We start from the raw sequence: 17,254 nt of genomic DNA, 5'->3' as shown, positions 1-17,254 counted from the left end.
ATCTCCAAAATGGGTGTATCATCAGAAGCAGAACAAATATTTAGAAGTTGTTGATGACACCATATATTTATTTTTCTGAAACAGGATTACTACCACCTATTAGAAGGATGGAAAACCCATCTAAGGTTAGAGAACTGAAAGACAAAAAATTTTTGTTTTCTTCTTGTTTCAAAGCTAGTAAAAGAAAACTTTGTAGCGTACTGACTGAAATCAAATCCAACAACAGACATGACCCAAATTGCTGTTGGTTGTTTATTATTATTATTATTATTATTATTATCAATTTTTGTACTTATTTTGGAATACACAAATTTATAAAATATTTCTTTGCTGTGAGGAATTACATTATAAGACCCTTCAGTCACAAGAAACCTACAGAGATTGCTACAGAAGACAACTACCCCTGACCTTGTGATGAAGACATTGAAAAGGCAGACCACTCCACGTTCCCTTTGCTTCTCTCCTCAGTAGCAAAGGCTGTTCACAGGCCTCCAAGTTCTTAATATAATGGAGAACTTTTGGGGAGAAAAGTAGTAGCTATAGCACAGGAGAAACAATACAAGGAACTACAGAAATAATAAGGATATGTGTATGTTCGTGGTACTTAATGGTATGCAAGTAAGGGTTCTTGGAGTGCCACAGTGTGAGGCTGCTCTGTATCATCTTTGAAAGGTTGTGACAGTCAAGAGTGATTCCCAATGACTGGAAAAAAGATAATTTTTAATTTATCATTTTCAAAAATCCCTAGGATCCTAGCAACTGTGTATCAGTCATGCTCACCTCAGGCCTCCAGAAAATTGTGGTGAAACTGTTTATGAAAACTATTCCCATTTACATTTAGAAAGTAAAAAAAAAAACAACCAAACAACAACAACAAAAAACTACCAAAACCTCATCAATATATTTAATCTGCTGATTTAATACTGTCTTAATATTTTAAAGATACTTCATGCCTTCATTTTTACCTCTGCAAAAAGGAACTGGAAAATCCCATGATGCACCATTTCCAGGACTCACAATACACGTCAACATGGCATGGCCTTCTAGTATGTAACCAGATATACAGCTATACCGGATTTTATCTCCAATGTTGAATCTTGTTCCATGAAGTACTCCTTTAGGTATTTCTCCTGGGTTGCCACAAGTATGACTAGGTAATACTGTCAAAAGAAAAAAGGAAAAATATTACAGTTAAAGTATGCAGAATAAGGTAATAAATACTGGTCAACTGTAATTAAGTAATTGCTTTTATTATTGTTATTAAAAAAACCAAACAGTATTCCTTACACAAATAAGGCAAAATTAGGCTATGGAATGTACTTTCACAACAGATTTCAGTTTATAACAGACATCTTTACTTTCAAAGCTAATTTCAGAACTCAGTTATTGGTTTAAGAGCACCTCATCTAAGTTCTTTACAGATCTATTTTCAAACAAAGTATCCTGTAAAACCTGCTGTTTCTCCCAAAACTCTAGCTGAAGTAAAAGAAGATTTTATTTAATTCCTTTTTTAAATACTGCAAAAACATTTATGCAACATCATTATGCATCCAGGCAGTAGAAGGCACTTTATGCAAAGTTTTCATTTTAGTTGATAGAATAGTAATTTAAAAGAATCCAATAATTAACTGCTTTCTGACAGTAAATTAAAGTCTATGGTATATTTAGGAAGTTTGGTTTTTCTGCATGTTTTCAAATTACTTGGGTTCTGCAAAACAAATTAAGTCAATCCTTGCTAATAGAAACAGAAAATAGGAAGGTAACTATGACTAGGCAGGCAAACTTGAGCTGATATTAATGGACATACTTATTTTCTTTTTTATTTTATAAAGTTGCTACCATTTGTAAGTATTAGTTATTTGGAAGAAGTTACTTAGACTCTTAACTATTTATAATTTTTAATATACTCCTCCACCTAGGAAAAAAAAAAAACAGTGTGCTGGTGAGGAGGAAAGTGCAATTGTTTTTGTTCTCTATCTCATCTGAAAGGTATTAATAGCATTCAATTCCTTTCATTGAAGTAGCACAAATTAAAATTCTTTAATTTCTTCTACGGCAGAACAAATAAGTGCAGGAAGCTGAAATATGTCATGAACAGAGCCCAAAAGATAAAAGTGTTTAGCAAAGAAGTGGTAGTCTGAAAAGCTTACATGTAATTCAGGTCTCATTTTATTAACCACATATTTCATGGACAAATGCTTTCACTCTATGTTTCTTTTCTTACTCTACCCATCTGCAGAATAAACATAACCATAGTAACCTCACTAACCTGCATGTTAAGAGGATTAATTACTCAACACATGGACATCCTCAGAGTGCTGTGAAGCAATATATCAATATATCAATACTAATTAAGCCCCATTATATCATACAACTCCAGTTATTGAATGCACACCCTTAATTCATTACTCAAACAGTCACACTGGCATTTGAATGATCATGATTACACTTATGACCCAAATTATATAAGAAGATTTTGAAAAGGCCAAAAACCACAAAAATTAAAAATTAAGAGATAATGCTTTCACTTACAACATCCTTTTATGATAAAACTCCCCAGATCTTCTATAATATTAACAAGGTAACAAAAGCCACATAACACTAATGCACGATGAGCTAGATGAATGTTCTACCAATGTTGCACACCAGAGATCGAAGTTTTCTGTGAATTACAGAAACTACTTAAGGTTGCTGACTGCATAGCTACCAAAGACAGAAGCAAAAAGCCAGATTCTGACTTCTCTGGTGCTGTTTCAGCAGCCTTAATAGAATAGCATATTTATTTATATGTGCTCATTGGAAAGAGAGTCAGTGTTTGACGGACATATATGAGAATGAATATATATGAAATAAAGTGATCTTACAACATTGGAATAATTGGAATAAAAATACTAATTTACATTCCAAAAAGTTGGCAACAATGTTCTATGATACGCTACAGCATATATTGCTATATGCTAGTATATGCTTTATTTCACTATTAAAAAAGCTACCTCTCTCTTGACAAATTTTCCCCTTTTTGCTGCTTTAGTCATGGTAGGTTCATACAGGTAATTTTGCAAGGCAAGTCAAACAAATAAAAAAATTGTTGCATGCTTTAACACAGGATAATACCTGCATTTGAAACAAGAATCTCTCTTTTCTTTTCAAATCAACCATCCTTGTTTCAGCTTGGTCAGAGTTAGTTTTCTTCCCAGAAGCTGGTGCAGTGCTGTGTTTTGGCTTTAATCTCAGAACAATCCTGATAACACACCAATGGTTTATTTGTTGCTAACTAGCACTTACCCTGATCAAGGACATTTCAGTGTCTCATGCCCTGCCAGTGAGGAGAGGCACAAGAAGCTGGCAGGAAGCAGAGACAGGACACCTGACCCAAACTAGCCAAAGGGATATTCCATATCATAGTACATTATTCCCAGTATATAAACTGGAGTGAGTCACCTGAAAGGAGACAATTTCTACTTGGACTGGGCTGGGTATCTCTCAGTGGGTGATGAGCAAATGTATTGCGCCTCACTTTTCTCTCCTGGTCTTTACTAAGTTCTCCAGTTCCTATTGTTGTTGTTATTATTACATTTTAATTGTTAAACTGTTCTTAACTCACAAGTTCTATCTCTTTTTTTATGATACTCCTCCATATCCCACTGGGGAGTCAGGGGACTTAAACCACAACAAAACATTTTTACACATAAACACTGTAATAAGTAGTTTCATCAGAAGATCTGGTATATGCATCAGTATTCCTACATTTCTACAGCATTTATTTTCATAATTAGGTATACTATCTGGGGAAAAAAAAAAAAAGTCTTTCTTCAAAGACACCATGATTTCTAATGAACTGCTTTCCCAAGGAAAACACATCACAGCAAACCTACATTTGCATATATACATGACAACTGGCATTGGCTAACTGCTGAAATTGTATTGCAGTAAATCAGTCTTCTATTTGCATAAAGAAGGTCTCCTATAATATGATGGTTTTCACTCTATCTGTCAAGAACCTCAGGAAAAAACGGGACTTTGCATTCTGAAACTGGCATGCATTTTACCACAACCTCCTAAAAACCAGTAAAAGATGAGTGACCTAATAATGACCATGTACAACATTACATGCAACAGTTCACAGGATTGCCAAGATCAAGCATTAAACTACAGTATTTATGTGCTTTTCTAAAACTGTGACTTAAGTATATTGAGGTAACAGCACAATTTCATCTGCACAGGCTTCGCTGCTTCTAGTCTGGATCTGAGTTGAATGATCCTTTGAAGGCCCCTAACAGTAATCAGAATAGTTTAATTTTGGGATTATGACAGTCCTAGCTGACCAAAGCTATCATATGCAAAGGTTAAACATGTCCATCAAAGTACCATTCAGAGACTCAATATGACAGTGAATCCAGGAGAACACAATGGATTTTTTTCCCCCCTCAGATGTTACTATCACGAACTAGATCGCAAAGATTGCCTGGAGGCCTTAATAGGGAAACCCTCACACTGTGTATGTCACTTAAAGATAACAGTTTCACCTTTCTGTGAATCAGTTGCTCAGTTTTTACATGTCAGTGGCCCACATGGCAGTCAGAACTTGACAGCAACCATTCAGAAAGTAGCTTAATTGAAATTAAGAAAAATGGGAAGTGAAAAGAGGAAAGGAAGGAGCAAGGTACAAGTTTTTCCGTCACTTATTTTAATAGCTTTACAAGATATTTCAAGGATACAAGGTATTTGTTCTTTTTCCTGTTCTTCCTGAAACAACTGGAGAAGCTTTCCAGACTGAACCTAAGTTCAACCAAATGCAAACCTGCCTGCTTTTTGCTGTTCCATATTCCCTCTGTTACAGACCCCCTGTATGTTTCCTACCACAACCTTCTTACATTGGTGGCTACAGGCAAAACCACACCAAAGGATAAAGCGTAAGTTAGGAGGAAGTCACAGAGTCCCCTGATACTCTTGAGAGTTTTGGAATCACAACATCAGAAGGAATTTCTGTGGAGAAAATCAGGAATACAAAAAAATTCAAGGCATATATTAGGATGTGTAACAGGCATGATGCATAGTTCATGACACCCTGTCCACATGGCTACAGGAAGTGGTATATACTGTAGTTTCATGCATAAATAGATGATACACATACAACTGTATTCTAGAGCCACAGTAGAAGAAAATACTTTTTGAGATGTATAATAACTAATTATGAAAACAGAACAAAATAAGCTAAGAAATGGGAGAGGAAAAAATGCTACATTTTCTTGCGAGAATGGCACTGAAACTAAGGTTTCTGCTCCAACTCAGAAAAGCACCACTTAAAAAGGTGCTCACGGTGGGGGGGGGGAATAATAGTCTTTCAATCTACCAAACTAAAAGTGCTGTATTGAAGAAAAGATGGACTTAGAAAGATGCTTATATGTATGTGCATATAAAAGTACTTTCTTTAATAAATCTGTTCTGGAAGCAATGTTTCTTTCTTTAGGTGCAAGTAATAAAATTTGCTTTAAAAACTAATACCAAAGAGTTCTGTAGAACTGTATCTGCCATTCCTACCTAGTAATAGACTACAAAATCAATATATTTGATTTTTTTTAGTTTCTAATGTCTTACATTAAACTCCATTAGAGTGCATTCTGACCTTTCTTTTTTAAGTCATTCCAAATACTGAATCAATTGAAAAGCATGTAATATTTCACTGTCAATTTATTAAACAACTTTGTCCTTTCTACTTCCAGGAGCTATGTACAATGAATAGTTAATTGATCTACCAGTGCTGATTTCCACATTAGTATGGAAAACTGTAGATGCATGTAGGTTATTTGTTAGAGGACGACAACATGGCAGAAACTGCACAGGCCTATCCTTTGCAAAATTTTTCTTTATTCTCAAAACCAGCATAGACTACAATCTTGCCTTCATGAATATAGCACTTTTTGGAATGCAAAAGAGACACAGAAGCTAGAGCAGATTGCTCAGGCCATATCTGTTTCTGGTTTTAGTATCTCCATAGATGAAGACTCCACAGACCCTCTGGGAAACCTTTTGTAGTGTCTGAGCAACCTCACAGAATAAATAAATAAATACTAAAATACATATATACTGAAAAAAAGCTATGTCTTATGTTTAAATGGAATTTTCAGTATTTCACTTTGTGTCCATTGTCTTCCATCCTGCCAATGACCACTGTGAGAGTCTTACTGCACCATCTTTACCCATCCCTAGATAAGGGAATATACACACCTCAGAAAGATTCTCTTGAGCATTCTCTTCTTCAAGCTGAACAATCCCGGACACCTGTGTCTCTCCTCAAGTCAGATGTGCCAAGCCCTTAACCATCTCTGTAGACTTTTGCTGGATTCACTTCAGTATGCCCATGTTTGTTTCTTTACTGGGGAGCCCAGAACTGGGCACAGCACTCCAGGTGTGGCTCACCAGTGCCGAGTAGAAGTGAACAATCATCTCCCTCAACCTGCTTTGTAACAAGGGCATATTGCCAACGTGTGGTGAATAAGATGTCCACAGGTTCTTCTCTGTAAAGCTGCCTTCTAGGTGGTTGGTCCTCTTTTGTTACTGTTGCCTGGGGCAAGACTTCGGATTTCATTTTAATTTTCTTTGGATTTCTTTTAATTGAGCTCTATGAGATTTCTGTTTGTCTATTTCTCCATCCTGTTAATATCCCTTTGAATGGCAGCCCAACCACCTGGTGTATCAGCCATTCTTCTAAGTTTTGTATTACCTGGAAACTTGCTGAGCATTCATTCTGTTGTCCAGATCATGTCATGTTAAACAGTACTGGGACTAGTAAATAACCCCTTTTGTACTTCAACAGTGACAGACCTAGAATAAACTGAGTATCTTTTCCAGATTTTAACTTCCAGGTCAACACTAGTCTGTAAGATCCAACATGGAGTCTAGAATCATAGAATCAACTAGGCTGGGAAAGACCTTTAAGATCAATTAACACAGGACTGCCAAAACAACCACTGCATCATGTCACTGAGGGCCTCATCTACACGTTTTTTTAACACTTCCAGGGATGGTGATTCCACCACTACCCTATGCTGGAATACCCTGTTCCAGTATCTGATCATCCGCCTGCTCTTGCACCTTGAGGATTTCATTCTTGAAGAGTGTCCAGCCTTCTGGACCCCTTTGTCCTTCAGTAATGTTTCCTAAGTAATTCTGCTAACCAGTGTCCTGTTTAACAGGACAAAGTCAGCCCTCTGGAAGCCTAAGGTGGAGGTTTTGTTGATGCCCTTCCCGACTTCTCCAAGGATTGAAAATTCAGTCATTTCGTGATTGCTTTGCCCATCACGGCCTCCAATCACCACATCACCCACCAGTCCTTCTCTGTTTGCAATCACCAAATACAGCCAGGCATCTCCCCTGGTTGGCTCACTAACCAGCTGAGTTAGGAAGTTATCTTTCACATCCTATAAGAACCTCCTCGATTGTTTCTTCTCTGCTCTACTGCACTATCAGCAGACATCTGGCAGGTTAAAGTCCCCCATGAGAACAAGGGCAAGTAATCGTGAAACTTCTCCCAGTTGTTTGAAGAATGCTTTATCCATAGCTTCATCCTGTCTAGGTGGTCTGCAAAAGACCCCTACCAGGATATTTGCTTGGCTGGTCTTCCCCCTGATCTTCACCCACAAACATTCAGCCTTCTCACTTACAACACTGAGTTCAAGGCAGTTCACGCACTCCCTGACATACAATGCGACCCCACCACCTCTTTTTCCTTGTCTATCCCTTCTGAAGAGCCTGTAGCCATCTATTGCAGCACTCCAATCATGTGAATCATCCCACCATGTTTCTGTGATGGCAAGTATGTCACCATTTCCCTGCTGCACAATGGCTTCCAGCTCCTCCTCTTTGTTGCCCGTGCTGCAGTGATTCACTATGGGGAATGAAGCCTAACCAATCTGATTGATTGCTTTATGTGAAGAGATGATTGGCTTAGAGGAATAAGGGAGAGCAGAGGATGTTGTCTACCATGCCTTCAACAAAGCCTTTGACAAGGGTTCATAGTAGTCTTGTAACAGATCCAGTGGAACATTAAAAGGGTAACTGGACTCTAAAGCAGGAGGGAAATTGCTTGGGCTGCAAGGTTCAGAGTGCTGTGATCAGTAGTACAGAGCTCAACTGGCAGGTAGTTGATTCCTCAAAAGGTTCATAATAGAGCTCATATTCTTTAATATCTTTTATTGCAACTGTAGATAGAATGAACTCTCTTGGAGTTCAAAATGATACCAAACTGGGGAGCAGTCCATACACTGAAGAGGAGGAATGCTATTCCCCAGGCTGTGGAGACATTGTGACACAAACATCATGAAATTCAACAAAGGCAAAAGCAAAGTTTTGCCCTCAAGACAGCCTAACACCTTGGAACTGTACAGTGTGGCTAGCTCGCTGGGAAGCAGTTTGGCAGAAAGGGACCTGGCAGCATTGTGCTGGAGTAGCAAACGCACGACTGCACCCCATGATGCCGAAGAGCAAGAAAGCAGCCAGCAGACCAACGGAAATTACTCTTCCCCTCTGCACTGCATTTGTGAGTCTGTGACTGGAGTACTGTATCCCATCTGTGGCTCTCTGTGGCTTTCTGGTACAAGAAGGACATAACAGATCAAGTTCAGAGGATGGCTGCCACAGTGGGCAGGATATGAGGCAGTCACAGGTCTTCAGATAGGATGCTGAGGGAGCTGGGTTTCTTCAAACTGGAGAAAAGACTACTTGGCAAAGCAGGCATCTTAATCCTGTCTCCATACACCCAATGGGAGAGTGCAGTGAAGGCTTTTCTCCATAGCACAGAGTGACAAGATGGAACTAAATGGATTCAAGCTGCATCAAAGGAAATTCCATTTTGAATTTGGAATTCTTGAGGTTTATTTCCAACTCGACAGCAGGCAAGGATTGAATTAAATTACCCTGAGAGACTGTGGAATCTGTCCTTGGAAGCAGGCATAACACGACAGGACAAGACCTTATGCAACCTCATCTGACTCAGTCTTTCTTTGGTGGGGGTAAATGGGTGTTAAATCAAACCAGAGACCTTTACCAATTTAAACCAGCCTATGTTTCCCAATTTAAACCAGCCTATATTTCCATGTTCAATATGTTTGCTAAGAAACAAGTCCCTTTAGAACCACTAGCAGCTACTGCTACTTAATCTGATTATAATTTTTTTCCTATTTTTTATGATCCTGAGCTTCAAGGTTACTCTTGGCTTCTATTATATGCTTCTGGAACACAGATTATGCAAGCACAGACAAAATGGTAATACTGAATGTAATACAGAGATTGGTCTAAAGCTCAGGCCCTGGGATCTACAGAAAAAATAAAATAATTTTATGTTTAAGTTCTGATTATTTAAAAAGCCCCCAGTGTCATAGAGATAAGATGAAGCCACATAATAAGAAAACTAATAGTTGAAAGAAATGCCTCCCACAGGAAGTGTAACTCAGTAATTACTCTACATTGGTACTATAACAAAAGTCATTTTTACTCTACATAATAGTTTCGTTATGCTATTTAATAAAGGCTTCGGTGAACATTCAGGTTTTAGTCTACTTATTTTAGCATAAACATATTATGTGAACGTACACACACACGCACATTAGATCAAAACAAGAAATCTACAGTTTGAATGCTTCAAGTTTCAGGGTTTTTCTTAATAAAAGATCCCAGGATTTCTCCAAAACCTCTTCCAGCAGCTTATATGTATGTCAAAATACAAATCTCACACAAGATACCAATTCAAGGTGACTATTAACCTATTTGTGGTGGAAAAATGAGAAATGTGTGTCATTGACACATGCGCACATACATCTACACAGATACACACTAACCTTGGCAGCTTTAGTCTGCAAGTTACCTAACAGTGGAAATTTTCATCCTTCTTAAAATCTATTTCAACAAAAATTAATGGATTTCATTTGGTTTACTCCTGGAGAAGTAAGAGTTCGCTCACACATACGAAGGGCAAGTTTGTGGAATTTCTGATAATTAAGCTATATTTACACTTCAAGGAGCCAAATGCAGCAGTCAAGAATCTACATGGCACAGAAACATACACACTGAAAAAATGGCCCATTATTTATCTGCTGGCACCATTTTTGTTCAGAGTGTCTTTGCTGGCCCTACTTGAGAATTGCTTCTTAAAAACAGAAACCAAACACACAAAACCCCACAGCCCTATTGGCTTACAGAAATAAAGCCGTTACGTTTATGATTGTTAGCTGAGCAAGTAGAAACCTGTATTTTCATGGAATCCAAGGATAAGAGAAATCTGTCCCTGTTATGTGTTCTTTCCTGTATTTGTGCAGTCATAAATCACTGCATTATTTTCCAGATAAAATACTTGGACCATATCACTTTTGAAAGCTACAGCTTTCTTGTTTTACAAGCATTTACCCATCTATGTCTGTCCATCTCTAACGATGTGCTAGATTGCACTGGATTGCACAGCTACAAAAATCACTGGGGAGCGTGCAGCAACTTCAAAACTCTAATACATCTTGCACATTGAGATTGATATTTTAATTTTCTTGTGCAGGTAATAACAAAAGATTGATGGATTTTATTCTTAGTGTGTTTACTTTTATTAGTAAAGTACGTAATAAATGTCTTGCCGTTGGTTGTAAGACCATAAAAGTCAATATTGTACAAACAATGTCAGAAAACTCTCAAGTTCAAAGGCCATCTGAAGTTAAAGCTAAAACTTTCTATTTCCCATACTTATTTTACCTCAGATGTATTACACACTTTCCTAGATGAGCTAAGGTCAGTGAGCAATATTTCTAGATTTTAGCTCTCTCTTCTTCAAACAGGAGAATGAGTGCAGCATGACAGTCCAGGCAGAGGCTATAAAAAGCATTTGAGGTTCTGCAAAATTTATAAATGGAAACTTTGCCAGCTACCAGAGATCAGAAGTTATTAGTCATATTCTTAAAAATATCAAAATCATGCTTTTTCACCTCCTGTAAAAAGTTCAGTGTCATATTCTTAAATACGAAGGGCAAGTTTGTGGAATTTCTGATAATTAAGCTATATTTACACTTCAAGGAGCCAAATGCAGCAGTCAAGAATCTACATGGCACAGAAACATACACACTGATGTATTCTTAAAAATATCAAAATCATGCTTTTTCACCTCCTCTAAAAAGTTCAGTGTGTTCTGTGGTTTGTCTTCTGGTTTTATCAGTATGATTGTTGGTACAGTCTTCACAAATGTGTGCAACATCTGCCCATCTCATTCTGAGAAAGATCATAATGACCATTTGGCCATGAGGGAATTTCTGTTTTCTCAACTATCTTTCCACAGTGTTACTTGTAAACTGTCAATATAAAAACCATAATCAGAAGACTCCCTCTAATTCACCACCTCATGAGTGGCAACAAAACCACGCAAAAACCTTTTTCAACCAGTCCACTTTTGAGGATTCTGTAAGACAAAAGACCTACACTCAACTCACAAAAACCAAATCCATCCTGTGCTTGAAAGCTCACAAGATATGAAGGCAAAATAAAGGTAAAATAAAAGGATCTCTGTTAAAGATGGTACTGACCAAACAGAAAGAAACTGCTAAGACCTTATCTGGAGGCCTACATACAAATGCAATTACCTGTGTTCAAATAAGGGTAATTCAACCTGAAGTAAATGCAGAGCAGGGATACTAAGGTGATCAAGAGCTGGAGAGTTTTTAGGAGGATATTGGAACTTTTTTTACAGCTATAACCTGAGAAATGAAGATTAAAATGCAGTCACTGTGAAGATACTGGAAGGCAAACACCAGGTCATAAGAAAACTTATGCAAACTGAAAGCAAGGCTGGGACAAAAATGAAAACACAGGAATGAATCACAATTACAAGGAGGTTGAAAACAAGAAGCATTCTAAGCAAAACATGAAACTATGGGACAGTTTCCACAGAGTCATACGTTCAGAGGAGACTGGGGGGAGTATGACAAGTCTGAAGCTGACCTTAACTTATAAAACAATTTAAAATAAAAATTACTTCATTTATGTTAAGAAGTCTGATCAATGAATACAGAAGCTTCCAAATCTGGCTGACCTAACCGGAGACAAAATGTCTAAGAGACCCACTTGCACACACAGGCGTCTGGATCTGACATTTCATTGAGACACTTCACATTGATTTTGACAGTGAATGAGAAAGCTAATTGACTTCTGATTTTGCATGGAAAAGCACACTTATTTCAAGATGGAAGACAGGAATGCACTGAGATACTATGACCTTGATATATGATTTTTAAAAATATATTGCACATTCAAGATTGTTGCATTCTTGTTGCTATTAAAAAAGCAGTGGAACATGAAAATACTTACATATATCTTACCAAGTATATGTAAGTTTTACGCATCTAGCAATCTCAAGCCTATTTTTTCTTAACAGTTGTTTTTCCTGGAAAATCCTTGAAAAAAACAGTCTGACCCATATTGAGAATTATGTTACCAACACGAGAGAACAAGCTCACAATTAATGAGGGCAAGACAACAGAATACATACTAAAACTGTAGAGATGAACTGTGAATAAAAACTGCCGGAGACAGATTTCACAAACAGATATTCTCTTTACTGTCCCCAACATTCTCTGCAATGATTGTCACTCCTAAATCAAATTGGATTTTGAACTAATACGACCTGCCATACTAGGTAAGGACAGTAATTTTAACAGAATGAGGCATGAGCTTGCTCTTAGGTGATAATGTTCTAACCATCTTGCATATAAATATCCTAGGTACACTGAAATTATGTTTATTAAATATAATCAAAATGCTTTATATTTCAGAAAAATATATACAAGATCAACAGATAAAGCTTAATGGAAAGTAACCAATGTCATGTATTATTTGATAAACTGTGGAACACCTTATATATAACACTTTTCTGCTCACAAAGCCCTGACTTACAGGTCAGGGAAAACCTTATGAGACTGAAAGAGAGACAAGAAGGGAAGTAATGGCAGATTAAATTTGGAAAAAAAAATCAGTTTTGGTTATAGATACACTACTGTTGATTTAATAGAGGCTATAACCAGCTTACCATCATATCTGCAGCTCCTTATTAATAACTAAGGTAATATTCCTTAAAAAAACACTTGTTCCCTTTTCCTTCTTTCTTGCTTTCCCTCTTTCTTTCTTTTCCTCTCTCTCTTCCTCCTGCCCTATCTCCCTGCATCCTTTTTTCCCTTTCTCCCTCCCTTTCTCTGTCTCTGGTCTGGTTAGCATTTGCAGGTTCATACTTTAACGAGGGTGTCGAATAACTTACTCCTTGCTTCAGCAATAGGGAAAAACATCAGTATAAAGGTAGGAGAAGAATCTACCATCTTGAAAGCTTTAGCTGTAGGAGAATTATAAATGTCTTGCTACCTGGGAAGTCCTCAGGTAGCATGTTTCAATGTGCAGCATTTCATGGACCTAAATGAAACAAAGGGAGAAGTATTTGCACTCACAGCTACAGTCTGTGCCAGTTAACATAGCTTTGATGAAATACTGATTCTAATGTGAGCTTAGTGAGGTAAGAGTATGTAAGCGTACATGACTCATGACTTCATGAGGAAGAACGGACTCTCAAACAAATTTTTTTTCCTGTGTCAGGGTCTCAACAACATGCAACACAGGTTTTCTGTTTAAGCAGCTAAGGTGAGTCACAGGGAGCCTTTTAAAACAGCAAATTCTGTCACCAAATCTTTGTTTACAACACAACAATAAGAATTTCTGTTGCTTATTTTCAGTACTGCTTTGCACTGTCCTCTTGCTTTCCACAATGGTTTGCATAACCATTTTATGAATAAGCCTAGAGAATTTGATCTGGCTTTGAAAGGAAAAAAAATCCTTCAAATACACATGTAAATGCATGTCTGTCAGGATGTTTAAGCTGGAGTGGTTATAACATCCCAGCTGGACAGAAAAAATATATAAATGATCACGCAACTGAGATGCTTGTTAGCTGCAGTGTGCAAATAAGAATGAAAAGCAGCAAGAAGAAAACAAGTTCATATACCAGAATGAACCACATTATGAAAACATGATTTGAAGTTTCGCCAGTGACACCCACTTTCTGTAAGGTAAGTTTTTTGTATGGTAGTTAGAACAAATGCCTGGTAAAAGAACTGCTGCACAAATGAGAGAAGGAGAAGCAACTAAGGAAAGAAGAGCAAAACCCTACATATGCAACTTGACATAACGCAGAATTTTAAGAGAATTTTAGGGGCTATATAAACACAAGCTTAAACTGTTTCTTTTTTCTAATTTATTTATTTATTTATTTATTCCCCGCTCCAAAATACAGTGGCACATTTAGAACTTCTGGAACCTCTGTCATGTAAGTAGACATTTTAGCACATACTTTTTTGCTGACAAAAATGTGGTATTTCAAGAAAAAGGATCTGTGGCCCATCATTCAATTTTTTTAAAAGCTCCTTCAAAAGCCCTTAAGCTTGAATCATGGCAAGCTGATGTCCCTGTACATTCAGTACATGTGATTCAGCGTGAGCACTTTGCTAAAAAATCCTGCTGCACTGACGGGATAAGGAAGTAGGGGTCTAGAGAAAAAAATGTACCTTGAATCCACTGAAAGTAAATTAAACCAGGGTTGTGCTTGTTAGAAAGGCCTTGTTTTGTTTCCATTTTATATTAAATCAGTGACAAAGTTGCATGATGATATATGGCTTTAAACTGAGAGAGGGATGATGTATATTAGATGCTAGGAAGAAGTTCTTTACTATGAGGGTGCTGAGGCACTGGCAGAGGTTGCCCAGAGAAGCTGCCGCTGCCCCATCCCTGGCAGTGTTCAGGGCCAGGTTGGATGGAGCTTCGAGCAACCTGGTGTAGTGCAGGTGTCCCTGCCTGTGGCAGGGGGGTTGGAACTAGATGATCATAAGATCCCTTCCAATACAAACCATTTCATGATTCTATGATTCTACAATTCTGTGATACCCATTTAACCAAATATACAATTCAGAAAAAGGAAACAATGTCAGAGCTGACAGTCTGATGATTTGTGGTTGTTCCCAGGAAACAATGAGACCGATTAGAGTGAAACTCAGAAACATTGTTTATATACTAGAAAGTTGTAAGAAACTGAAGAGCAGCAACAAGTGACAGTGGACAGATTTCTCAAGACGTTTCTTCTGAAACATTTGGTGTAAAAATCCCTTGAAATTCCTAAAGCACTTTGATCCTCCAGACTGAATTTGCTTTGCTTTACGTAGCAAGGATTCTTAATGAGTGAAGATTTCCTATCCTGTAGTTAAAATTTGTAAGTTTCCTTCTTTTTCCAAACTTTCAAACTCATTTTGCAAAACTGGCATTTCAGAGTGAACCCAAAAAATATCCTCTATCCCACTGAATTCCACTCATATGTTCAATAATTGTCTAATTAAAATTTACATGGTAGACGACTAACTTGCAGAACCATTTGGATCTAGAGATAACACTAGATTCTCATCTAGCTCTTCGTATGAGCTTGTGGCTGTAACTGACAATTGCAGACAGACACTATTAAACAATTTCCACATATTCTCTACCTCAGTAATTCCTTTGGGACTCCAACACCACCAATGTGGTAAAAAATAAAACAAAACAAAGAAGAAAACCACTAGTTCTTCATACTATTTCTATGTAATATGACATTCTGTCCACTTTGGCTGCTTTTGTCTATTTTAACCCTAAGCTTAAAACAGCATACAGAACATCAGAAGGTATTTTCATCGTCTTCAGTTTTACTGCAATCTTGACAGCAAAATTAGCATTGTGGTTATTTGAACAATGAAGCCATCTGAGAGGCTGATGCCATATCAAAGGGAAAGTTTACTTTACTACAATACTTGTTCAATGTGCCGCTAAAGGAGATTTGTCTGCTATTATTTGTCTAAAAGATTATTTACTGGAAGCAATGGAAAAGAGTTTAATGCTGGAATTACAGTATCACAGTATGCTAGAGATTGGAAGGGACCTCGAAAGATCATCTAGTCCAATCCCCCTGCCGGAGCAGGAATACCTAGATAATGTTACACAGGAATGTGTCCAGGCGGGTTTTGAATGTCTCCAGGGAAGGAGACTCCACAACCTCCCTGGGCAGCCTGTTCCAGTGTTCCGTCACCCTCACTGAGAAGAAGTTTCTTCTCAAGTTTAAGTGGAACCTCTTGTGTTCCAGTTTGTACCCATTACCCCTTGTCCTATCATTGTTTGCCACTGAGTAGAGCCTGGCTCCATCCTCGTGACACTCCCCCTTTATACATTTATAGACACTTATAGGGTCACCCCTCAGTCTCAGAATTTATTAATTCTCAGAATTGTCCCAGAATTTATTAATTCCATGTTTGTTTCTGTACTACAAGTGTACAAAGGGGTAAGGGTGATCTTCAAATCTGAAAAACCCAAGTCTCTTCCACTGAAAACCCCAGAAGGCCATGTGTTTCACCGGACACCATGCTGCACTCCCAGAGACTTCACATACACGTGAGTCACTAGATCAGGATAAGGTGACATGCTGACTACACTATACATTAAAACTGAACAGAACTGTGGCCAGCTGTCCCATTACTGTTATACCTTCTGAGCCTGAAAACAGGACGGCTGCATCCAGGTTGCCTCTGGAACAGTTAGCAGGCTATACCAACTTCTGAGTCATTCCCAAGTATCATTCAGGAAAGTGCTACTTGGCCCACACAAAACCTTGCTGCAATTCATCTAAAAGTAGAGATGGCTGTTAGTGCCCATGCCTATATCCCGACAGGGGTTAATATGCTGGTGTAGATGAAGACACTGGGCCTGTATTGATTGCTCACTCCTCCCACACAAGGAAGAGAAACAGTATATCAGCTATTGTGGTAGATGGAACTAAACTTTTGGATGACTACAGGATCACTATCCTATCCCTTTGCTGTCCCTCAGAAGACAGCGCTTCATGCTTGTTTTGCTTTTAAATAATCCATGGTATACCCTACAGCAAATAGAAAGAAGCACTAAGAAGATGAGCTTTCCCTTTACAATGATTATTTCATGGGAGAAATCATAAAAGTTATTTCTGTTGTCACCTCCAACGGAATGGGACAACCTTCTCACACACAGCCAAGAGTTTTGGAGGTTTGTTTTCAACATATAACTATCCCCATCTACTTGGATACAAAAATAAAAGACAATTAAAAATCAGTTAAAATTACAATCCCACAGGATATAAAAGAATGAAGCAAGGACAAATTCTGCACTGTACTGATGGCAAAGATCATATCTACACAAA

At 37.8% G+C, this 17,254-nt stretch overlaps 1 protein-coding gene across 1 annotated transcript in view; it reads right to left on the bottom strand.

The window, feature by feature from the left end:
• CSMD1 (CUB and Sushi multiple domains 1) overlaps positions 1–17,254 on the bottom strand; it is a 1,163,462-nt gene that overhangs the window by 586,858 nt on the left and 559,350 nt on the right. Inside the window, exon 4 of the mRNA XM_061460659.1 lies at positions 966–1,160. Within this exon, the coding sequence (XP_061316643.1) occupies positions 966–1,160 (195 nt within the window). The remainder of the gene's footprint in view (positions 1–965; positions 1,161–17,254) is intronic.

Source organism: Pezoporus flaviventris, unplaced genomic scaffold, assembly GCF_033815535.1.
Source record: "Pezoporus flaviventris isolate CSIRO_AGI_PZ_B2104156 unplaced genomic scaffold, CSIRO_AGI_Pfla_v1 ptg000031l, whole genome shotgun sequence".
In the NCBI taxonomy this organism is placed as follows: Eukaryota; Metazoa; Chordata; class Aves; order Psittaciformes; family Psittacidae; genus Pezoporus; species Pezoporus flaviventris.
This window is presented reverse-complemented; position numbering and strand designations above follow the sequence as displayed.